Genomic DNA, 26,648 nt, shown 5'->3' with positions numbered 1-26,648 from the left:
AACTCACACAGATCCTTTTGGTGTTAAGGCAAGTTAGCTATGGGAAAGAAAGTAGGAATTGAAAAGCAGAGGCTTACTCAATTTTCCATGCAAGGAAATTCTGAAAACACCATTACAGTGGTGTACTTCTTTTCAATTATTTTTTTATTGATCACTTTCATTGCCACTCTTTTGTTTATTGTTAAAGTTACAGCTATACATATTATTTGAACTACAATTGGACAATGATTTTAAGAAATTTTTTATTCATGTGTATTTTTGAGTGTGTCCATTCATGGTGAACCCACTAACAACAAACACTCCTATGAGTCTCACAATACTGATCGTTGCCCAGAACACACCATCCTCATAATGTTCAAGTGGCTCTGGGTTACAGTCTACCTGGTTTCCTGTATCAAGTTGGTAATTTGGCATTAAGGCTGCACTTTTGCCATAGGTCCTATAAAACCTAATTCCAGGCCGTATTTTGTATGAAAAGTACAAAAATTGCATCAACATGTGGCTCCAACAGTAAATGCAAAAAGTGGTTCAAATTGTGCTACATGATAATGTGAAAAGCATTGCATGCTAATGAACTTTGTAAAGGTTTTTAGGAAATTGAAAAAATAGGTTTTGCACATTTGTTTTGGCAATATAAATGAATCATGATTGGGATTTTCATTTCACTTATTCTTCAAATGAAATAAAACACATGACTTTTCAGCAGGACAATGGTCTCTCTAAGAAAGCTTTTGGCAAGTAATCCTGAAAGGTGTGCAATTGGACAGAAACAATATAATTTTGCAATTTAATGCCCAATCCTGAGAAAAGCGATACAACTCCAGACATCATAATAAAGAGCCAGAAAGATACACTTCATTGTTGCTCAAAAAGCAGTCAACATAATGACAAATTAATGTTCTGTAATCCCCTCAACCACTGAGAAGGTAACAGACTATAGAGGATGTCACCCGCTTCTATCAAAACTATGAAGCAAGTCAACCATTGATGAATTATTTTGTGAGCCATATGTATTAAAAATGTATTAATGTTTCTCATTCTCAAACAAATTAGTAATTTTAAATTTCATGGAGTTTTGGGAATACACAGAATCTGTAAATGCAGACAATCTCTATGTTCAGCAATGGGTGACAAGGGCATCTTTGCCCTTGTTTCCAACCATTGGGCCCGATTCACAGAACTAACTTAATCTTTTTTTTTTTTTTTTTTTTTAATATTGTGCATAATTATACAATTAACAACAATTGTTATTCCTTTTGGAAAACATAGAAAGAGAGCATATATAAACAAAAAAGAAAAAAGAGAAAACAAAAGTTTACACAAAGAGCAGCAAAGATACATAAAGCAGTTCAGAGGATAAATATCCACAATTGGTGTATGAATTATGCACATTTATTATGATTATTATAGTACCCCACCACCCGCCCTCTGAGGGGTTAGACTTGTAAAGTAAACAAATAAAAGAGGGAAAGAAAAAGTGAAAAAAAAACCTTCACTGATGATTTTCAATCCATCTGGTCAATGGTGCCCAAATTTGTAAGCCTTTAGAGCGAGTCTGACTACCCCTCTTTGCATATATAGCTTTCTCAAAAGTATAGTTTGCTAGTAAGCGGGAAAGCCACTGATGAAAGCTCGGGGGTGTTGGATCCAACCACGCTGTTGCCAAACTTAGGCGCAGTATCGCCATACCAATAAATATCAGTTGTTCACCTGGCTTCCCCTGAATTTGCCGGTCTACCCCCAGTCCCACCAGCGATGAGGTGAGGATATAGTCCACCCCTAGCACTTTCTTAAATTTTTTTCAGATTTCCTGTTTTAAGCCACTTAATATGCTACATGAGCTAAACATATGATCTAGGTCTCCTTGGTACAGTGATCAGCGGGGACATAGAGTTCCTTTTCCCGACCCCCATTTAGAGATTTTCTTTGGTGTATAGTAGAATGAGAAACAGGATTTGTAAAATTGAGCCTGAAGTGTCGCTGGGACTAAACTTTTCTGTTCTAGCTGAGCTGAGTGGAAAAATAGATTTTCTTGAATGCCTATCTCTGCTTTCCATTTTGTTGCTCGGGCGTCCATATCATTCGGCATTATTGAGTTAAAATAACTATATACATCCCCAATGGAGAGCCATTTATTTTTCCGCCTTAGTCCGTCTATCATGTTATTGTTAGCAAATCCAACTGAGCCTCCACCTTTTTTACTCAGAAAATCTCTGACCTGGAGGTATTTATAAAAGTCACTCCAATCTAAACTATACATCTCCTTGAGATTATCGAAGCTGATTATGTCAGATAAAGAATAGAAATCACCAAGTTTGGATAGGCCGGCCTCGCACCATTTTTTGATAATAGACTCTTTGAAAATGTCCGGTATTGGTGTATAGTAATTCAGTCGGCCCAGCCCCAGCAATTTCCGAACTGACTTCATAATTCTGTAGCTACCTATTAGTGTTTTAAAGCGAACCTTCTTGTAGTGGCTGTCATTAAGAAATCTCCAAAGCCACCCCCAGGCGTCTTTGCCCATAATAAGTTCTATTGGCGTAGGTATTTCTTCCAACATGCTACTTGGTGGTTTTTCAGATATGAGGGTTAAGTTGGCTAATAAAGTAGTAGCCCAGTAATATAATCTGATATTTGGCAATGCTAGACCCCCTCTATCTCTTGGTAACGATAAAAGTTTATAAGCTCTCCTCGGTTTATCATATCCCCAAATAAAACGAGAAACTAAATTTTCAATCTTTTTCAAACATAAAACAGAAAATTCTAAAGGGATTTCCCTTAAAAGGTACACAAATTTGGGAAAAAAAAGCATTTTAATTATGTTACATCGACCAATAATCGATAGATGTAAATTGTGTATTCTCAGTAAATCCACTTTAACTTTTTCAATCAGGGGTTCAATATTATATTCAATGATCCTGTTAACATTTGCCGAGACCTCAACCCCCAAATATATGGCCTTTTCTACCAGTCTAAATTCATTTGCCATGGTTATATTGCAACAAATAATTTGAGTTTTGCTGCAATTAAGGGAGTACCCTGAAAGTCGCCCAAATCATACAGCCTCTCTCTCTATCTCGGCCATAGCTATTTTAGGATCAGGGGTAGCTATCGCAATGTAGGCTAAAGTTTTAGTGTTCCCACCCAGAGTTTCAATAGGTCTAATCCCTTTATTACGTTCAAGTTGTTGTAAAAAGGGATCTATGTACAGTGCAAATAATAGCAGGGAACTTGGACAGCCCTGCCGGGTACCTCTAGTTATTTCAAAATAATCTGTGAGAACCCCATTTACAGAAAGCCTTGCTTTAGGATTAAACTACAGCATTTTAAAGGCCTGTACTAGTTCCTTATCGACGCCAGCCCTCGACAGGGCCGCCCATAAAAAGAACCAGGAAACCCTGTCGAAGGCCTTCTCCGCATCCAGGAAAATAAGTGCTGTTGGTGCTCCGGTTATATTGGCAGCGTCAAGCAATGAAATAACTCTCCTGGTGTGGTCAGTCGTTCCACGTCCTGGTATAAAACTGTGTTGCCGGGGTGAGACGACCCAATGGATAACAGCAGCTAGGCGAATAGCTAAAATTTTGAGTAAATTTTACTATCAGCGTTTATTAACGTAATGGGGCGATAAGAGCCAGGTTCCAGTGGTGATTTATGTTTTTTTTTAAAGATTATAATTTTAGTCTGGGTCCAAGATTGTGTTGGATTCCCTCCCTTAAATACCTGTGTGAACAAGTGTAACATTATCTCTTTCAGCTGTAGGGCGAACATTGTATAAAATTCTAAAGGTATATCATCCAATCCAGTAGCTTTACCACTAGGTAAGCTATTAATGCATAGCAAAATATCCATCCATTGGGGAAGTTCCTCAAGGTGCTCTTGATCTTCCTCTAGAAGTCGTCTCCCAGAGCATTGATTAAGATATAATGAGACTTCTTCTGAGTTATCATTGATGTCCTCATGATATAAGTTTTATAATACGAGTAAAATACTTTGCTAATACCCTTTGAGTCTCTAGTTCTCTCAATTACAGGATCATTGATCTCAGCTATTGTATTTTGCGTCACCCTTTGCCTTGCTCTTGTTGCAAGATGGTGCACTACTTGTTCGCTGCATTCATATGCCTTTTCTCACCATACCGCTAGTCTATCTGCAGCTCTTTCTGTAATGACTTCAAGAATTACTGATTTTGCTAGTAACACTTTCATATGTGCTTCCGTGGCATCCCCACCTTCTTGAATTATTTCAACCAGATGTTCCTCTGCCACCGCCAGATTACGCTGCATATCATTAATCAAACGGCGTTTCTCCTTATTTCTAGTAAATGAAAAACTAAGTGTTTCGCCCAGTATCCCAGCTTTCAGCGTATCCCAGGCTATTTCCATCCCAGCACTCCCTATATTCTCTTTTAAAAATTGGGGTATCCATTTGCTCATATGTATACAGTATTCCTCATCAAAAAGTAACGCAAGCTCAAAACTCCAATTAGACTTGTCCTTAGTTCTACTGCCAAACCCCTTAAGTTCCATTATTAGTGGGTTGTGGTCTCATAATATGCACGGAGCTTTCTAAATAGCACATTTATGAAGAATAGTGTGTGATATAAACATAAAATCCAGTCTAACATGTTTTTGGTGTGGAAAAGAAAAAAATGTAAAACCCGGATCATTGGGATTTTGCCAGTTCCAGATTTCGGAGAGTACTTGTTCATAGCATAATGTCCTTAGGGCTCTAAAACCTTTAGGTTTCCATCCACTATAATTCCATCCCTTGCCAAGAGATATATTTTGACTAGCAAGCAAGTTTATATTAAAATCCCCACAAATGATGATAGGTAGTGGCCAATTAGCTAATTCGTTATTTATGTAATCAAACACTGCTGGATCATCCATAATACTTCTATAGATAGTGCATATAGTAATTGGGTCCCCATTATCCCTACGACATTGTGTAATTACCCACCGCCTGTTTTGATCCACTATTGTTCTGGAAAATTGAATGGATTGATTAGCTGCTAATATTGCAACCCCCCCAGGTCTTTGAATTTTGGGTAGTGTCCCCACCAATCTATATCCAAGTGTCTCTAACAAATGTATCTGTGCTCTTTCAATATGGGTTTCTTGCATACAGATTATATCAGCTTTTAATAGTCGTAGCCCTATTGCAGTATTCCGGCGTTTCTTGACATCATTAAGACCACAGATATTAATCATAGAAATACGCAAGTTATTCATTATTACAAATATCTTTCGACCAATCAAATAAAGCCATACAACTTAATTTCAGCCCCCAAAGTACCAACCCCTCAGCCCCCTCAGTCCCCTCCCCTCCTTATACCCCAAACCCACGGACCCCACCCCCCTCCCACCACCTGCTACTGAGGCTACCTGGCATCGAAAGAGCCAGGATGATGGCATCTAAGCACTCGCAAGGCTACGTCCCCCCCGGTCAGTCCCTTTACTCTCACTACTATTCCATTGTGTTACCCTATGCATATCAAGATAATACATCTTATTTGTTCTGTCAGACTATAAAACACTCACATGATTACTTAGTTGAGAATAAAGGCAAAAAAAAGAAAAAACAAAGGCCAAAAAGGGGAATAGCCCTATTAAGACGAGGAAAAAAATAGTAATTACTGTTGCTGTTACTATTGTAGAACTTAATTCAAGAGAAAGGAAACAAATTCAAGTTTCTAACACTCGATCCGCTGTCTAATGTCTCTATTTATGAGCTGAAATCTCTTGCAGGTACGCCTCGGCTTGAATTTCCAATGCAAAACTGCATGTAGTTCCCTTGAAAATTATCTTTAGGCAAGATGACGACTGAGTAGTCGGCTGCAGGCACGACTCTCCCGGTCCGGCTCCCGAATGAAGCAGAACTGACCCGGTATTCACACTCGAAGCACCAAACTTACCTTTCTATTCTGAAAACTTATCTGTGGCATTGAGTTTGTTCCAACGTCGAAAATCAACGCTCGCCGGGCAGAAATCTAATCGAGCTGCAGAAGAGATGCTGATGCTCCTTTCCTGGCTCCTTTCAGCGCTCGTCACACGCTCTGCTCCTGATCCTGCATCATCGGCCGTCACTGCCCTGCGGCGGGATTCTAACGGGGAGAGAGATGCTAACACTGACGCACAGGAGGCGCGGGTCCTTACAGACTCTGAAGATACATTGAGTCTTATCAGCTGCAACTGCAACAAAACAAGTAAGAATGGCTGGGTGGGGAACTAAAGTTCTTAAAATTGAGTGCACACGTAACAAAAATACAGGGGATGAGCTCCCACAGCCTAAATCTGTTGCAGTTAAGATCTGCCAAAAACGCCCAGATACACGCGGTGCTAAAAACAAAGACCAGAGCGAAATTTCTAAGTCCACAGAAAAGAGTGAACAGACTGCCAAACAGATTTGAAAAATACAGGCGAAGGCCATTATGGGAACAGCAAAAGGTGTAACTACTGGCCAATCTACCCAAAGTGTGCAAGTTGGACAGCCATTTATAACGAATATGTTTGCTCCAGTTGAAGGGAAAATACACAGTGTGAAAGAGGGGGAAATGGCTGGCTCAAATGATTCTGTAGTTCAACCTACTCCCTTAATAGATGTACAACCCACAAGGAGCATAACGGAGATTAAAACACCAATCTTCCAGTCAAGTCCAACTGTTTGACCTGGAATAATTCAAGAAGATGAGGAGCACAATTTGCTTTTATTGTGTTCCAATGCCAATGCACACAGCTTACAAGCCCTTAATATTACACCAGTTGAAAAAAACGATCAGACTCATGAGGATGTAGTGACTCAGAGTGAGTTAGACACTGACAAACATTTCGCTCTTCCACCTCACACACCAGATAATATGGATAAATTCTACTCGCTCACAGATGAGTCTGAAATGTCGAATGAAAGTATATCTGATGCAAGTGAAGATGGAAGCCAAAAAAATTGGGATAGCAGTATTGACCTAGATCTATCTCTGAGAACTACCGCGCAAAGGAAAAAGCTGAGAAAGAGGCTTAACCGACATAAGAAATCTGAAACTTCGGACCAAGGCAGCACGATGGACCTCAGATGGGATTATTCTACATCACAACTGCTAACAGTGACAGAATCAACGATGTGTTCAAAAGAGAGTCATACACCCACTGGAGGTACTATTGATGCTGGGGGTGAGTCCAAAGGGGAGCCTACGTTATCAGATGTAATGCAATCCATAAAAAAATTTCAAGAGGAGATCAAGATAGATAATCGAAGGTCACGTCTGGCCACGCAAAAGCTACAGGGCACCATCAGGAAAGTGGGCAAGACTTGTTTGGAGATTGCGGACAGGATGGCTTCAATCGAGGTATGTACTGAGAGCCTAGAGAAAGACATCGTTACTCTGATAGTCAAAGATCTTATGCTTAAAATCGAGGAGCGGGAAAATAGACTACGCCGTAACAATCTACGTGTTTTAGTATTCCGGAGGGGGCAGTGGGGAATGACCCCAAGACCTTTATGATTACACTTCTTAAAGGAGCTTTCCCGGATTTACACTTGTGGGATTGGGATAAGGAACTACAGCGGGTTCATCGCTTCCCACTAACTCCGTCTAAAAAATTAGCCACCCCTTCACAATATCCTAGAGCTATGCTAATCTATTTAGGCAACTTTCTTCTGCGACAATTACTATGTGATCTTGTGAGACCCACAAACTAGAAGGAATTTAATGGTATCACATTCTTTACATGGCCTGACTTTGCCCACGCAACGGTGGAGCGTAGATGGAGACTGAGACAACTTTCTGCACCATTCCAACAATTGGGCGCAACAGTTTACCTACAGAATCCAGCTCGCCTAAAGGTTATTTTCAAGGGAACTACTCACAGAACTAACTTAAGCCAAAATCCTAAACTTACGACTTTTGGTATTCACAGAATGGATTTACGACTACTAACTTTACATCCACACTCGGGCCAGAGATTCCGGCCTGTAGGTGGAGATTCCGGCCCGGAGGTGGGACTTCTGGCCTGGAGTGGGGACTTCTGGCCCTGAGGTGGGGATTACGGACCAGAGGTGGAGATTTCGGCCATGGCTAAATCTCTGCCACCGGCCAGAATCCCCACCTCTGGGCCGGAATTCCCACCTCCAGGCCGGAATCCTCACCTCTGGGCCGGAATCTCCACCTCCGGGTCGGAAGTCCCACCTCTGGGCTGGAATCTCCACCTCCGGGCCGGAATCTCTGGCCCGAGTGCGGATGTAAAGTTAGTAGTCGTAAATCCATTCTGTGAATACCAGAAACTAGTAAGTGCATTCTGTGAATACCAAAAGTAGTAAGTTTAGTATTTTGTCTTAAGTTAATTCTGTGAATCGGGACCATTGTTTCTCCACAGGGAAACAATTTTAATGTATACTTCCTCTGGAGGAGCTCTTTTTCTTGCATCTACAAGACAGAAGGATTCCCACCTGATAGCCTCAAGATTGGGAATAGATATGAAAATGTTTTCTGAACACCCACAGAAAATGTGTTTGTTCTTCATGGCCGGACCATACTTTTGCCTCATTTGTAACTAATTCCAACATTAATACCCACATAGGAATACAGATTTTTTAACATCGGAAAACAAATTTCCTAAAAGATTTTGGACCCTTTCCCCTTTGTGAATGTATGCAAAAACTTTTTTAAGAGCAGGCAGTGGTCCCATGGACCACTGCCTGCGCTTAGATAATGAAAAGTGAACTATTAATTTTTGTTTTATAAACGCAACCTGTTTTCTTTTAAGGAAAATGGTCTGATTTTTAAAAAAAAGATTGCTTTATTTAAAAGTAATCACTGACATGGTGGTCTGCTGACCCCAGCTGGCCACCAACCCTGTGATTCTAGCGATTCCTAGGGCATCGGAAATTGCGACCTACCTCATTAATATTAATGAGGTAGGATGATTTGCAACCCCCCATGAATCGCTATATGAAACTCTTGGAGTTTCATACATTTGTAATAGTGATTACCTAATTGTGAATTGTGGAAAATTGCAATTAGGCACTCACTATTACAAATGTTGATACATGTGGCCCTCTGACTTTGCAGTGGGAATCATGAATGTTGTTTTGTATTTAGAAATTCATGTTTTTATTTTAAACCAGAAGGTGACCAATTGGGAAACCCTGTGAACCACGATATTTAACCCCTTCGATGCTGCGCAGATTCCGCCGCTGTGCTGACGGAATCTTGCGCGGGTGTGCTCATGACGGAATGGTTCCGTCATGAGCACAGCTCAACCGTGGGTCATGACGGAACCATTCCGTCATGAGCACCGAAGGGGTTAAGGTCACATTCTCAGTTGGTTGACAGGAGTAGTTCACCCTAGTGCATGGAATTACCTTATGTGATTTCTGGCAGTCAGTGGAGAGGGGGTAATGAAGCTTAAAAGTATAGCACAGGTTTCAAATTGAGTTAGTTGAGTATTTAATATTGGGTATCCACAATTCAACCAATATTGCCTTGGTTTCGGACCACATAGCACTACCCTGAGGGGACACACACCAATAAATGCAGTTTAATAAGCTGTGTATCCTAGGCATGAGATTCATAATATTGCGGTCTTTCTCCACTTTCATCTAAATACTAACTATATGGTCTGTCAATATCTAATAGGAGTAACAACAGACCACAATGTGTGATTTCACTGTAGGAACAGAGCTTGCCACAGGTTTCTTGTGCTTTCCAAGTAAGTTGATCAAGAGAGATGATCATGATCAGTGAATTAAAGGCTGCATAAGGGTCTTGATAAATTGCACTATTTCTTTTTGATTTTAGGGTATCTTAATTGAATATACAGGAAGACGGATTCTCATTATCGGAGGATATATGCTGATGGCATTTTGGTGCATCATACTAACTATCACACTGACATTTCAGGTTTGTAAACACGTTTAACTACAAAACATTATCTGGTAATATAGTGAATTTAGAGTTTTTTTAAACTTTAAAATTTTAAGTAACAGTGTTACAGTGGTGTAACCAGTTGCACAAGTTTGTTGACTAAAACCAATAACTTATGTGGTTAGTGATGATTTCCTACTGTAGAATTTGACATTTTGTAGTGCTGTAAATGGAAGGCTATCACCAAACTAATTGATTTTCATTATATTGACTGAGGAATTCTGTAAAGCCAAGTCAGTCCTGCAGTAAATTAGAATTTGGAATTTTCTAGTAACACACAGATCTTTGACCCTGTACATTAATACCATGTGCTATATTAATTATGACTGAAAATGAATGCTTTAAATAGCATCATAAGAGAGAAAGGTTATGTGAGTGCTCTAACTGTAGACTTAAGGATTTGGTCCATTAAAAATCAGGGATACACAAACTGTCTTTGACAAATTGCATATCTTAAATAAAAAAAATAGGTAAATTCATGATTTATTCATCAAGATACAGAGATGCAAATCAGTTATGTTGAACACAGGGTTTGGGATTCTGACAAGACATGAACAATGACAGCACATTCAGACTTACAAAGAAATGTGGTTGTTTGAAGAACCAAAAAGTGAATTTCACTTGTACATATTAGTATCAAACCTCTATACCAGCTAGTGATCATATTTGCAGGCCATTAAATATGCAACACCAAGGCACATGCTAAATTATTCATGTTGATCGCCACTGGTCATTTTTGGCTTTGCATTGAATCATACTAATAAACATACACCATTTAAAATAAATGTCATATAAAAATGCTTCTTACCTAACAAGAACATTTTATAAACAAGCGAAGTAGGATCCCAGCTGCCCTCAACAAACTACACTGACTTCCTTTCTGGCCTGCATCACATTAAAGATATGTTGTACCATCTACAGTGTAGTTTTCAAGAAGACCCTATTGTGCCTTGTCCATCAAGCACAACCCAACAGATAAAGCTTTCCTCTTTTGCGCCACAAGAGTCTAGAACGACAAGCTCTTATGGATCTGACAGACAGCTACCCTCCTTCACTTCTTCAAGGAGCTGAAGTCTTTTCTCTTGAGACAATATCTCATCGCTCCCTGCAACCCATGTAAATCCTCATCCCCATGTACTCCTCACTGTTCTCTCTACCTCCTAATACTTGTCTCACTTTGAACAGTGCTCTGATGATTTGTAGCTAGAATTAGGCTAATTACGTCTCATACAGATTTAAACACATGCATACAATTGCTGTCAGTTACCCACCCCTCTGATTAATTAAATTGATAGAAGATTTCCTGCATCTCATAGGATGCATCAGTTGTTAGCATTGATTGTTAGCACACTAGCCAAATTTGTTTGCACATATAGGGCCTGAATTGGAACTCAGTGGATGGGTTACTCCATCGCAACAGTGACGGACATCCCGCCCCTCGAAATATAAATCCCATTACATCTTATATTTTGGCGGATGGGATGTCCGTTACCTTTGTGAGGGAGTAACCCGTCCACTGAGTTCTAAATCAGGTCTATATTCCTACATGGTTCAATAATCATCAAATAGCTTTTATTTCAGTTAAAATAACCATAAAAAGCACAGTAACAGACGATATACAAATATTTCAAAATTACAAAAAAACATAAGATGCAACAAATTCAATTCAATAGCTCATATATGTTTGTATTATTTCTACATCAAAAAAATTAAAACTACTAATACATTTAAAAAAAGAATCTTTTGTTCATTCCATCATTTTAAAACTTCAGACCATTCGTCCTGCATACATGAACAAACAAATATCTACTAACCCCAAATGCTATCATCTGTGATCTATCCGTTTTTAAAATGTTTAAAGCCTCTAAATATTTTCTAATCCCCAAGCTTAGGCATATTGGTTTGATCCAATTCGTTCTCATAGGAGCATATGCTGAGAAAAAGAATAGAAAATGTGCAATATTTTCTACAGCATTTAAAGTGCATAAAGTGCTGTCACTTTCCCCCTCAACTTTTGGATCATGGGACCATTTTGCTCATATTAGCCTGAACAGTCTCCAAATGGAATTTCATAAAAAAGTGTCTTTGCTAGTTGGGGTTGTAAAACACCCAAGTAAAGATCAAAGCTTAGTAACGGTTTAAATTATATAAATTGGGAGGAAAGTCTTCCCATTCTAAGGTTGAGATGCACGCTATTTAGTATACATTCCCAATAGGCGCATTTCAACTCATTCTTAGTGCTTGATGTCAATGAGCTAGGATTATTCCAAAAGCTACTGAAGCCCAACTTTCTAAAACCAGTCCGCAAGTGGTGAAACCATGGGAAAGTGAGCCAATTATCAAGTTCCAGGAGCTCCCTCAATCCTTGCTTGTAGGAACTGAGTTCTTCCTTGACCCTGAGCCTTATCCAAAATTATAAAGGTCTTAGAACAGTAAGATGTTCTATTGTCTTTATGCCAATATCTGCAAGTAATGGAATTAGGGGTGTGATTTGGGGAGGCAAAGCAGCATCCATATTATTTTGTTCTCTCCTACCACGAGAGAGCTTACATTTACCCCTCCCCACAATTCCACTCTATAAAGGACTGCTGCTTGGGCCCTATATCTGTAGACCTCCAATGCTGGAGAGACTGCCTTGAAATAGGTAGCCTGACGCTTTTTTACATTTGGCTTGGAGTTTGAAAACAGTGATGATGCTTTGTTGATGTGAGCTTCCATGAGAACTTTGCATGAATTGCAATTCCAAGGAAGTTAAAATTTGACACATATTTCAATACATTTTGGTCAATGGAAATGTGTTCTTTAAAGCCTTTGTGAAGTCTAATGGCCATGTATTTAGTCTTAGTGGTCTATATTTCAAGGCCCTTTAACCTGCAGTAATTGCTGAAGCTGTCTAGTAACCTTTGCAGCCCACTCGGTGTCTGTGACAGCATGATTTTATAGTCAGCAAACATTAGTGCAGATATAGGGACTCCAACAAGCTTCGGTGAGTCATGGTTACATTTCTGTAGGTGTTGGACAATGTCATCAACATATAGGGCCATATGTAGGAAGCCAAATACCGGTCGGTAACGGCCGATTTTCGGTAAATATCCCGTTACCGACTGGTATTTAGGCTTTTGCTATGTAGGGGGCATATTTCAGGATTCGGTAATTTACCGAACCGGTAAAATTACCGAATCGGTAGTTTTACTGATTCGGTAAATACCGAATCCTGAAATGATATGTAGGGGGAGTGTCTCGTTGGTGTGGGTATTCGTTATTTACCCCCAACTAAAAGTTGATGGTAAATAACGAATACCTGTAAAAAAGCATTTTTGTGCAATTTGAAGTGTGCAATGTGGCAGGCATACATGCCCTTAGGGCATGTATGTGCGCCACATGTGCACACATGGACGAATCAAGGGTGCAACAGGGTGTCAATGTGACACCCTGCCACCCATGATGATGCCTCCCCCATTACCGATTCGGTATTTACCGAATCCGTAATGGCAACTGGCTTCCCATTCATTCCTATGGGCCTCCAGGCCCATAGGAATGAATGGGAAGCCAGTTGCCATTACCGATTCGGTAAATACCGATTCTAAAATACCGACATTTGCCGAATCGGTAATAATTTACCTACATTACATTTACCGATTCATAAATACCGAATCGGTAAAATTCGGTATTTAAGAATCGGTAAATGTAATTTACCTACATATGGCCCATAGTGCGAAGAGGGGAGGCACCAATATGCAGCCCTGTCTCACACCCCTATTGATAGGTCTAACAGTGAGTTCACCTCCAGTCCCCAACAAACTTCAGCATAATTATCTTGGAGGAGCCTAATTATCTGGAGCAAAATTTCATTAGGTACTCTTTGTCGTCTCAATATTTCTCATAATGATCCCCTTGGCACCAAATGAAAGGGAACTTTTAAATCTATAAAAGCTACATACAAATGCAGCACCTTCAGTTTAACATATTTCCATACTATACACAGGAACTTGAACTTCTGATTGACCATGCTCTCTCTTGTTCTAAACCCTGTCTGTCAGAGAAAGAATATTGTTCTCATCAATCAAATAACTGAATTTACTTAAGATCTGCTGTGAGTAAACTTTTTGAAAAGTATCTATAAGACTTATTGGCCTATTATTGGCCGGATCTTGCTTGTTACCCCTTTTATATATGGGCAGAATTTCAGCCCCCTTCCAAGTATTTGGTACAGGTGCTCCTGAAGCCACTGCATTACATAGCAGATTTATGTATGATGCCCAGACTGCTACCTCATGCTTTAGAAGATCCCTAGATATTTGGACGGGGCCCTGTGCCCTCCTTATTTCAATCGCTGCAATAGCTTCAATGGTCTCACTTATGCTAAAATGTGAAATAGGTGTTGTATGTTGACTTGGTGATGCCAGTCAAAGCCAGAGAAACTCTTGCAGAGTCTCTGGTGCCTTAGAATATAAATTGGTGAAGTGCCTGCCCCAAGTACCGGATTCCAAATAATGTTCAGTATTAGTACAGCCATCTTTACTGCCATGTGCTACTATTCTCGAAAGTAGTGTGTGATATTTGTGTCTAGCCGCAATTTTAAGAGCATCCCAGTTTGCATCATCCCAGCTCATTTTTGCTATGGCCAGTACTTTCTTGTATTTAGCCCTAGAGTGCCTTATCAACTCCATGGGCCAGACTCACAAGAGTAATCTGAGACAAAATCCTAACTTTACGACTTTCGGTATTCACAAAGGGCTTTTAGGAATAGTAACGTGGAAGGTTCTCACTGTCCTCCCTATTGTCCACTTTAAAATCAATTAGATTAACCCAGTGTACGACACTTTCCAGGATATAATCAATTTCTGACTTGGAGGAACCTAATTTCGAAAGTGTGGGTAAATGGGCAATCAGAGTGGAGCCCACATTCAGCCACAAAATGGACCAGTTGCATAGCGGTTACAGTGCAAGGTACGGGAATATCTGCATCCAAGATTGCAATGTCTCTACCTAAATCTTCATCCTCGAATACTGGTTCCACTCCCACTACAGGATCAAATCTACAGTTAAAATCTCCACCAATAATGAAAACAGCCTCTGGGTTTAAGGTATCAAGGACACCATAAAACAAAGTTATCGTTGGGGGCTCCGCAGTGGACCGTCTTGGCCTAATATAAACATTACACAAATATATGTATACTTGGTTACTTGTTCTAATCTTTAATCCTACGATATCTGGTGAGGAAATATTCTACAGTTATATTTAAGGTTATTTTGGTCTATAAGACAATCCCCCCAGAGTGCCTCCTTCTTTTGGAGGATACGGCACTGACCTTAAGCGTCCTGTACCCCATCTTGTGTGGCGGCCCAATCATCCCATTGACAGATGCAAGATCTCCTTCCCTTTAGGAAGTCCTTAAAAACTTGGCTGTTCCAGCAATAGCCTTTGCGTTGTCTTACTCCCTTCAGCCTGCCACACTTAACTAGTGCTGAGACACTCTGCCGAGTAGTTGTGCACGCTACAAATACCCTGATAACATAACATAACATAACATCCCAGTTTCATGATTGCCCCATTTATTCCTGCCAATCTGGGTCATGCAATTTTGAATTTTAATCCGGTGACATTCCAAGTGAATATTGAGCTATCCATCTTTTGTTTCCCGAGATATTCATCTGGAGCAAGCTCATAGTCCTAAATGCTTCAATTCATTTATAAAATGGTCCCTTTTCAGTGGATGTAAAGGCTTGCAAGTTGTTTACTAACTTGACACAAGGACTATGTTAACTTGACAAGATGTCTTCTCCAGTTTCTCTTCATATGAGTACTGTTTAGGAGAGCTGATCTTTTGTGAGACAGTGGCTGTTTTTAAATACGACAATGAAAGAATAAAGTATGCAACTGTTTCCATAATGAGCTACATGTACAAACATGCCATGTTTTAAGGTGATATTCATATGGGATTATGCCAAATAGAAATTTGTATTTACACAGATAAAGTTATATTAAATTCAGTTAGAGACATTTCACTGTATTTATCTCAGAATGTTGCTCGGTCTTGTAACTTTTATGGATTTTCTTTTTCTGGAGTTTTATATAGCGCAAACTTGACCCAAAGGTATCAGAGCGCTTTACATGAGCACCAGTTGCATTACATAAGGACACATTCATTTTTGTTAGGCACGGGGATATTAACGGATTTGCCCAGAATCACACAATGTTGAACGTCGTTACCGAGACTCGAACCTAGTTCCCCAGATATGAGGTCGACCACCCTAGCTGTTACGCCACATCCTCTCCCCAATGTTAAAGAAGCACTTTACGAATAATGGTTACTGAATATTGTCATACAACAAATTGATCAGGAGCTTTTTATTCTTCAGGGAGAGCCATTGCTCAGGTCACTGACCTGATATACTTAAATGAGTAAGCACATTATCCATTTACTGAAGGTCACAAAATGGCCTAACAATAAATGTTAGTTAGGCAGATCACTATTTGTGACCCCCTGCGATTGACTGCAACTGCAAGGGACAGCAGACCTAAGTCCCTGTATGTGCATTCCCAAACAGGAATGCCCCTTAACAGTACAGGTGCTGCTATAAAAAGACATTTACTGTTTGGAAAATATTGAGTCAAGCAAGTAGTTTTGCCACTCCACTCTAAGGCTGCCCTACATGATCCACAAAAAGGAAGCAAACCTGTAAAAAATACATGTAAATATATACCACGGTGGATCACGTGGTCCCACCACACAATGCGAAGACCATCTTGAAAAGGAAGAAAATCCATCCAGGGATATGAACTGCCTTAAAAAGCATCTAGAGACTCTCTCATCATGCAATAAATGAGGACCAAACAGCATGCCTACATAAAGGCCATATACAAAAATGTATGAGCCCACATAACTTATCTTAACCACAAGTGCGCAGAGTCATAATACTAGCAAAAACGGGGTCAGAAAAAGTGGGGGCAGGGTGGCAAAAAGTTGGGGGAAAGATCACCCTATTGCTGACAGGCGTAACAGCCTTATTGTATAATAGTGAAAAGCATGTAACAAGAAGAAGGACCGTCGATCCAGCTCATTGAAGATTGTATTTTTAGTTTTAATGCAGAACAAGAATACTCTATCTAAAATGATGTAATCAAATGAATGATGATGCTAGAGTTGAGAAGGATTATTAAAATCATTTTCAAGAAGGTACAATATGATTTTGGCGGTCTGACGGCCCGACCATCGCGGCCTCCAGACGACTGCAGTGACATGGTCTTCAGACTGCCATATAACGAGTTAACCACTGGTTCCACGGTGTGCTTGTGGCGGTGGTCAATGGTTGGCATATTTATTGATGCCTATGTGTATAGTTCGACTGCACATGTGTCGAATGAGCATATATATGCATGATGCATGTGTAATAATACCACCTAGCCATTGCCAGATTCTTGCCCATATGTGGCCAGTCTAATAATGCTGTGAAGGGGGTACCTGGAGAATGGGTTCCACTTCAAACTCTGATGGGAAAAACAGAAGAAGGGTGAGTTTGCTGACCAAATCCTTCTATGCTGCCAACTCGAGGCTGGCAGTCCCACCACCAGGGTCTGCTTGTCAGAAAGTCAAGTCATACTACCGACGGCGATGAGACTACTCTGTACTGTCCCATGGCAGGTGCTTTCACTGACTGCAGCTGCACCGGTCTGCGGTATGCTGGCAGAGTTGGTGATTCACCCGCGATCTTTCCAAAAGCAATCCAACAATCTTGTATTATGTCGGGTATGGCGGTTCACGGACTGCTGAACTCGTAATCAGGCCCAATATATTTATAGATGGGGTTATTAACTATGCAATCCAACTAAATCACAAATATTAAGAAATATTAAATTCAAGTTTCAACATTTTAAATGTGATTGTTAATTTAAATTAGATCTGGTAAAAGAGAGTAAAGGCTCAAGAGAAAATAAAGAGGAAGAGGAAAAAAACATAAAAAGAGAAAGAAGAGCAGAGAATGAATACATTCACTCATAAATTTTCATTACAATGTGAATAAGAAGAGCTGTGACATGTTAAGTAATCATAAAAAAAGTGAAAAATAAAATGGCAACATATGAATTACAGGATTAGGGACTTCATCCATAAAAATATCCAAGAATCTCTTTCTGCAGTCTACACAAAGATACTTGGTTATGGGAAGCCACAACAAAACAATCTCATGAATAGAAAGAACATGAGCAGTTTAGTTTCACAATCAGATTCCTTTGATATCAATAAATGTATACACCTAGGCATGCCAGTATACATTTTAGAATTGTCTCTGCTGTCGCCATACAGGTGTTTCTCTCATCCAATACTTCTCCCTAATTGTCACCATAGCTGCCCTTTCCTTACAAAATTGGGACCTTGGTGATATGAGAGGTATAGAGAATGAGAGCAGCATGGGAAAGTTGAGGTAATTTCAATAATAAAAGGTAATATGCATTATGTTTCAAAATCACATATGTCCCTTGTCTTGATCAGGTTACAATTTAATACAAATAGGTATCATCACAACTATAAAAAAGTCAAAGGGAACTACATTAGTATTGTTTCTCTAGCTTGTATGTCAAAATATAACTTAGTATTTTTTGCGATTACTGGTTACAACCAGCCTTTTTAGCAGACAGTTAGAAGTTACTGTGGTGTACATTTCACAGAGCTATTTTGTATGGTCTTCCAATAGTGCTTCTTAAAATATGTGTGAGTAATTTATAAGGCTGTATTACTGTGTTTGCAGGCTTTACATATTATAATTTTCAAAATCTTAACCTTTCCATTTATTGACCACTATTCATGATCATATTTACACATAAAATAAGTGTTTGCTATCCTTGAGCTATAAGACACTGTAAACTTTATGCCATTTTCATTGACCTGTGATTAATTCTGTGTCTCTTTTCAGGACGCGCTTCCCTTGATACCGTACTTAAGCATGGCTGCTATATTTGCATTTATACTAAGCTTTGGATTAGGACCAGGTATGTCTGTACAATGTCCCTACATAGGTTACTATTTAATAAATATTTTAGATGCTGCTTTTTTAAAATTAAAGCTATGCTGAAGAATTACATAGTATGTATGTATGAGTGATGATAATTTCTTACACCAATTCATATGACTGAATTATTTGAACTTTAAGAAGATTATATAATGTTTGAACAGAAGCACTAGGCTAACATTTTAGTCCTCATCTTAGATCAGTTGATTTTGTTAGTCCATCTCCATTCCTTTTAAGAATACGTTTTACTGTTTTATCACAGCTATTTCTCTAAGGTCATGCCTGGAGGAGGTCGCCAGGTGGATGGAGCAAAATTGTGTAAGGCTGAATGCAGGGAAGACAGAGGTTATGATCTTGGGCAAACAACCCAACATCTGGTCAGCCTCTTGGTGGCCTCAAACTCTTGGGCCTCTACCCAGCACAAAGTCCAAGGTTAAAAACTTGGACATTTGGTTTGCCCAGAAGCGGTCATTTGACAGTCACATTACAGGGCTGGCTGGGAAGAGGTTTGGAATCCTTAGGGCCCTGAGATAAATCCTGCATTTGCTCCCAGAAACAGTGAGGAAGGCGGTGGTCCAGGCGTTGGTTATCTCAAGGCTGGACTATTGTAATGTGTTGTACCTGGGGTTGTCACAGTCCCATATGATGCAACTCCAGTGAGTACAAGATGCGAGGGCACGTTTGCTACTCAATCTCCCGAAGCGCTTGTCCTTGGACCCTCCGAGGCAAAGATACACTGGCTTCCCATGAAGCAGAAGGTCATGTTCTAGGCGATGTGCTATTGCTACAAAGCCCTGACAAACAGTGGACCTCTGTACATACTGCCTTTCATTAAAACCTACACTGCTCTGATGAATCTTAGATCCTCAGTGACTAGTATGGTCTGCATTCTGAAAGTGAGAAGAGTGCTCTTTGATGGCAGCCCCTTTAGCTTTCTGGAATCGAATCTGTAGAACTCGCTGCCTCTGTATGTCTGACAGGCCCCCTGGAACTAGAAAAAAAGCTAACAACCTGGTTGTTTAGGTAGTCTGAGTCTGTCCCCTTTGGGGGACCTTGGACCGCAGCACTGGGACACTTCTTCGAAGTAGCTATGCGCTTTATAAGTTGCATTATTAATATTTTTACTGTGTGAGTCAGTATGTTTTAAAGTTGCTTAATAGATTGCATCAGTAGTAGTGATGAATTAAAAAGGAGTTGTTCTCCTTAATTCCATTACTAATTTGTTATCTTATAGTTGTCATCGTCATTAAATTCTTGAATTCTTAAGAAATCCCAACACAGCTGAAAATGTATTGTACGGTGATGTCAGTGGAAATCCGCTCTTTAATATTGTGAGAATAGTTTTTGTAACAATACTACAGTGTACGTGCACCCTGAAAAAACAGAAACAAAGGCTCCTGATAGATTACTTTTTACACTGCCTGACTTTTGACTGCTGTCTGACAATACAAAATTATTGATGGTGACACCCCAAGACATACTCTAGCTCAGCATGTACATAAGAAATTACTATATGTGTATCCAAAACAGGTAACAATTTCCCAATTATGTTACATACGGAGGACCTGAAAATTCTGTGGACCAGTCATCAGAGAATACATTGTTGCCATGCCGCTAAAAGACAGTACGTTTGTAAAAGTAATTCCAAGCTCATACTCATTGAGAGAGTTTGTCATTGCTTCTCTTTCCCTTGCCAACTCTTGCTTTGCTGAACCTAGTCATTGTGCTGCTGCCAGTATCTCCCCACAATCATTATGTGTTGCAATTTATGCTGAGTATCAATTTGTTTCATAGAGCCCCATTTCCTAGATGGGTGCAAACACTTTTCAGTAACCCAGAAATGATTTAAGCGTGAAAAGTCTCTTTACATGAAAGATTGCAAGTTGCCTTTTTTATTACTTGCATGGCTTAGCAATGCCTTCATCGAAACACCTGCCTGCCAATGCATTGTTTTCATTAATTTTGAATGACATCAATCCAATTTTGAAAATTACATAAACACAACACAGACTAGGCTACTACGAGATAATTACCTTCTATCTCGTATAATTGTACTCTTGTTGCACATATGTTCTTGATAATATTTTCAGTACCCCATTTTTTTATGTGACATGGAAAATAGTAGATTCAGCTCACAAAGAGACTACACTTCAAGATGGACCATTAGCTAACAATACTTAGGGAATGTGGCCAAGATGGCGCTGCTGCAGGATGTGAATTTCTGGGCAGGGACCCAGTGAAATCCTATGCTTTCTCCTCTAAACTAGCCCCAAACCCTCAACCTTATTGGTGGCGACCTTCCAGCAGGCCCCTAGATGAATTCCACATTGATCTGCCCCCAGCATAGAGGGTGGAGTGCTGGGCCGGGCAGATCTGGACTGCCGCACCTCTGATAGGCACCATTCAATCCGCTGCACCCTAGAATGTAGGACCTGACCATTACAAAGGGCGATGAGAGTGGCAGGGCCCCGAACCTAAGGCTGCTGGACCCCAAGGAAATTGGGATAGTGCCGCTGGGGATCGCTGTGGGATGGCACATTGTTTGCGCTCTGCTCAGAGCCAAATAAAGCTCTGTGATGGCGAAAAGCCGAGGAGAGGAGTTTGTGGGTGTGTAGATCACGCTGGTGCAGCTAATAAGCGGGCACTGCTGAGGGCAGAAGCCCTGATGTGTCTGGGCAACCCAGAAGCTGCCGGTCTGGGGGTGAGATACAACCTCCTCTGCCTTCACTTCACTGGCCACATTGGAGGGCCAGGAGCAGGCTGACTGGTGACAGGATGCCCGCCACCACCAGTGAACGACCTACATGGAGGCCACAATGGATGTCCAGGTCACGATAAGTTCAACCATGTGGTGAGCCTGCATTGCAATCGTTTAGGAACTTCCAGATGGCCTGTAACAGAAAGGTGAAATACGACTCTCTGAGGGGTAAACGACGTTTACAATTAAACTTTATTTCCGCAAGAAATCACAACCCAGTCGTTACAACGACCGCGTTGTGATTCCGCATACCATTACTCCGCAAGTCGGAACAACGACTTGTGGAGGGGGGGGGGGAAGTTGTTCGATTTAAAATCCAACACCTTTCCTACTGTCCGCACAGACTGGAGTTGGAATAGTAAATTGTACTATTCCAACATCCAGCGCCCCCCCTTAGCAAGTCGTTGTTCTGACTTGCGGAGAAATGGTATGCGGAATCACTACGTGGTCGTTGTAACGACCACGTTGTGATTCCCTGAGAAAAAAAAGAATGCGGGATAAGGAGGCATATTTCTCTGAGGGCCCTCCATGTCAACTTGAACCCACACTAGAAAAACATTTGTCTAATTTCAACAGAATCATCCATGCCATTATTGACACCTAGTCCTCCCTGGAAGCCAAGATAGACTTGGTAACCCTGGAAGTGAATCTACTCTGTGCAGACCATAGGAAGTTGACTGAGAGGGTAGAGGATACAGAATCCACCTTCACTGCAATGCATCCCATGCTTTAGGAGGTACAATCTCATGTACAAACTATACAAGGGGGATATACAAACCTTACAACAGAGAACACAAGGCACTGAGGACTGTTAAATACGCAACAATGTGAGCTTAGTGGGCTTGCCGGAAATCTCTGAGTTACCGAATGTGGAGCTGTTCCATATTTGATGGTTGATGGACATAGTACTCTCAGGCAAGGTCTCGAAAGAGTACAATGTGTACAACAGCGGTCTCTACCACCAGGAGTGACACCACTCAGTGATAACCCGCTTGTTGAATTGGAGAGAGAGAGACCTCATCCTACAACTCTTTAGCAGGAACGGCCCGTGCCAGTTCGAGGTAAGTGTAATTATAGCAGAAGCGCAACTCTTATGACACAGTCCAGCAACAACTGATCCACTGGGGTCCTCTTCTTTCTGGTCATGCTCTCATTGATTGCGGGCGACACATCACACACCTTCCATGCTCTGGAAAAGGCTTGGCTATTCTACAAGGGACTGACACCCAGGTGCTAACAGAACCAATAACAGAGGATCGAAAATATTGCAACGCACAAAAGAGATGCACCTGGTGGCCACAGATCCACCATACTAATGATCAGGAACCAGAGAAAGGACACAAGTGGTTTCTGACATACTACAGCACAGCGAGAACCTTTTCACAGTCAAATCTTGTGACCACGGCTCTAACTTCAAAACAAGCACCAATGAATCTGGCAGCACAGGGAACGTAGAGCAACAGGGATATGACCTGGCAGCTCATCTGGCTGATGACATTGTGTGATGAACTGATAATATTACTATTAGATGGTTGGAAGACCTGGAGGCACCCGGGACCTGTCTAAATCAGCTGAGAGGGGAGGCACGGATGAAGGGTGGTGTAATGAAGGCTGTGCCGTGTCCCACTCGACCGCTCAGGCACACACACAAGTCTCATTGTAGCCCCCCTTTTTTCCCCCTTGTGTTACCATGATGGACATTAAGTTAATGTTTCCGCATCTAGATCTCAACATGTATATGTTGTATTTGTTTGGCGTAATACACTAGGTGTTCCCAGCCTGGGAATGGGAGTTGGGTGTGCTGCACTAATGTTAATATTTGGTTGGAGATGACACCATACAACATACCAGACGACAGCAGCACTAACACAGATGCGATACCACGTACTAGACACGTAAACGGTTTTGCAGTTCCAACCTCATAAACATGATGGGCCATATGAACAAGTACCCACAAAACTAACACTCATGGGCCCATTTACCCCAAAGAGGGGGAGCAGAAATTCTCAAATTGCTCTCAATAGGGCAAAACACAAAAACCTCACCTCCCACTAACAACGCCCTGCAGTGGAACATAAGGACCGTGGCCACACCAAGCAAGAGATACAAGTAGCCCATGCACCTCCGGCACTGCCACATAACATAGCATGCCTCTAGGATACCCATGTGACAAATCCTGAATTACAGAAGGTGTGTGTGAGATGGGAGCAGATGTATGTCACCTCTTTCTCAACCTTTGCGAGAGGCGGTCCAAATCTGGAGTCCCCCTTACAATAGAACACCACAAGATAGACCAAGAGGGAGGATGTGTGGTGTTGGAGAGAGGACTGGATGGGGAAGACCTGACGCTAACAGCAATGTACACTCTGAATACAAACCACTCGGAGTTCCTAGATTACCTGACTCCGGCCCTTATGTTCAACCCCCAGGACAAAGCATCTGGGAAGGAGATTTCAACTGCGTCCCATATGTAGACTTTGATGGATCCACTCCGCCCCTTCCTCACGGGGGGCATGTTCTGCAGACTCACACTGAACTTCCAACAATGGATGGACAGCAGGTGGGTCCATGATGTCCATGATGTGTGGGGTCTGCTACAACACAATAGCAATGAATACTTGCATGAATATCACACCTGACTGGACCTTTTTCTCTGCAGTGAACCTCCTTGTGAACCTCCTTGTCCAAGATTAGGGGGTGTACAATACCTTGCATGCACCATATTAGATCACTGCCCACTGCAAATGGTATTGCGATGGGGAAGAGAAGGCTGAAAATTCCAATATCGCGATTGTGGACAGAGGCATTGCAGGACCCCCATTCTGTGAGGCCATCACAACACACAAAAAACAATACTTTGAGACAAACGTGGGCATGACCCCCAATCAGGGCAAATGAATGGGAAGTGTATAAGGTGGCAATGAGGGATCACTGCATCAACACTGTTTGGGGAGACAAACAGACCTTACATAGGGAACTCATGGATGTGGAACGCAAAATGTGACACATGCCAAAATTGATACTTGATTATTGAAACTTGATTAAAGGGAACACCTGGCACACCAGCATAGAGGAGAGGTCCGCGCTGACAAAAATGTTGGCTTTTCTGCTATAGGAGGACATAGCGCAGTTCCCGTTTAGAGCTATTGGAGCTCCAGTTGGTAAAATACAGAACCCTCAGTTGGGCATTAATACTGCCTTCACTGATTACCACTACACACTATTTACAGTGAGAGAAACAACCAACAGTGCTCAAATACAAGATTTTCTATCGGAGATCTCTTTACCCCAGCTCAACCCACATGCACTGCAAGGATACAGGCCTCATCAAAGGCAATGGAGGAAGGCCAAGGTGTTGGTCAAACTGAGATACACGCTCACTGTTTGGCGATGGAACCCTCCTTGATCATGACACCTTTGTACAGACCACCGGCGTGCCGGATTGACTTTACTTAACTCATGCAGCAGTGTCTCACTACGTTAGGAAGACATGGGCACCCCAGCGTGATGAGCCTCCACCACACAAATTAGTCCGAACACTATATTATATGGGGGAGGGTCGCCATCTTATTAAATGGTTGTACGTTGGTATTCGGGTGCAAGCATCAAATCCACTCACTGACCTTAGAACAAAATTGATTTTGCACTAACTGATAAAGCATGGGCAAGTATCCTAGAGCTCCCCAAGCGAGTATCCTGCAACACCAAATAAAAATTTAGACAATGCATGGTGTTCCACAGATCCTATCTAACCCCAAGGAGACTACATTGCATGTTCCCAGATGCCCAACACTGCTGTCCATGTTGCAGGTCTGAGGATGCGGGCTTCATTCACATGCTATGAGCTTGCCCTCAACTTCGTGATTACTGGGGTGGGGTCCGAACTGCACTTGGGGAGATCACACATTTGCAGATTGAGGACGACATAATGGAGTGTTTATTAGGTCTCTGCAAACGCACAAGCACTTTGAAAGTGCAACTGCGCTTCCTAGATCTTGGCCTCATATTGGCTATACGCACTATCACCATTAGATGGAAATCCCCTAGATGCCCTACCTTACCTACATGGCAGGAAGAGGTGGTACGCTGGTGTGGTGCCGAAAGCGCGGAAATTAGGCGCAAAAAGGCACGTCAACTACAAAAAAACCCCATCTCCATGGAATGGGATCTTATGCTGGAAGGTTTCAAAACAATAGATCTTTTCCCACAACAAACCAATTCTACCCCGCAGTGAAACCCGCGGTATGCGGTTCTAAGTTTAAATAACTCTTAAATGGCCAAATGACATTACTGCCCGCACATCAGCAGTAGGTCATACCAAGTGATGTATACACAAACACACAAGGTTGAGTAGCACAAAGGAACCGATAGGCCAGGAGGAGGGTGGGGGATGGGGGTATCTATGTTCATGGGGTGATATGGAGATATGTTGTATATCAAACCAAAGTATATTTTTCACCTTGTATATATCCATGCTGTCATATTCACACAGACTGTCTTATTTTCACTTTTGCCTATGTAAGCAGATTTTGGGAATTGCAAATAGATAACATTTGTGAACGGTAAGAAAATAGAAAATGCCACAATGTACCTGATATTTTAACTCAAAGTCATCCTGTGGTGCTCAATACAGTTTGTAAAAAAAAAACTGGGATTCACGCTTCCCTTGTAGTGACCCAATGTAGTGATGGTACGTGCCTCACAAATGGCTACACCCAAAGGCCATTGGGAAAAGGTAATGCAGGTAGTTGGTTGAGGTTTGTACCCCTTAATCTTGATAAGATTGCAGAGAATAATATCTAATGATTGTGTTCAACAGTGGTGACATTCTTTTTACCAGACCACAGAGACCACATCTGACACACGGAATGATTGTTTTCCTGAACATTCTTAAAAAACTCCTGCCTTGAAAAATCTCTCGCCAACCGGCTATCGAGCGAAACACGTGTCGGCTGTTTTTGT

At 41.3% G+C, this 26,648-nt stretch overlaps 1 protein-coding gene across 4 annotated transcripts in view; it reads left to right on the top strand.

Moving 5' to 3' along the window:
• Nucleotides 1-26,648, top strand: part of LOC146783988 (solute carrier family 2, facilitated glucose transporter member 11-like) — a 422,910-nt gene that overhangs the window by 343,368 nt on the left and 52,894 nt on the right. For all 4 annotated transcript variants that reach the window (XM_085636191.1, XM_085636190.1, XM_085636192.1 and 1 more), the window contains exons 9-10: nt 9,794-9,895; nt 18,833-18,908. In XM_085636191.1, coding sequence (XP_085492317.1) covers nt 9,794-9,895; nt 18,833-18,908 — 178 coding nt within the window. The remainder of the gene's footprint in view (nt 1-9,793; nt 9,896-18,832; nt 18,909-26,648) is intronic.

This window comes from Triturus cristatus, chromosome 11 (assembly GCF_964204655.1).
Source record: "Triturus cristatus chromosome 11, aTriCri1.1, whole genome shotgun sequence".
Lineage (NCBI taxonomy): Eukaryota > Metazoa > Chordata > Amphibia > Caudata > Salamandridae > Triturus > Triturus cristatus.
Note: the sequence above shows the minus strand (reverse complement) of the source record. Positions and strands in the feature narration are given on the sequence as shown.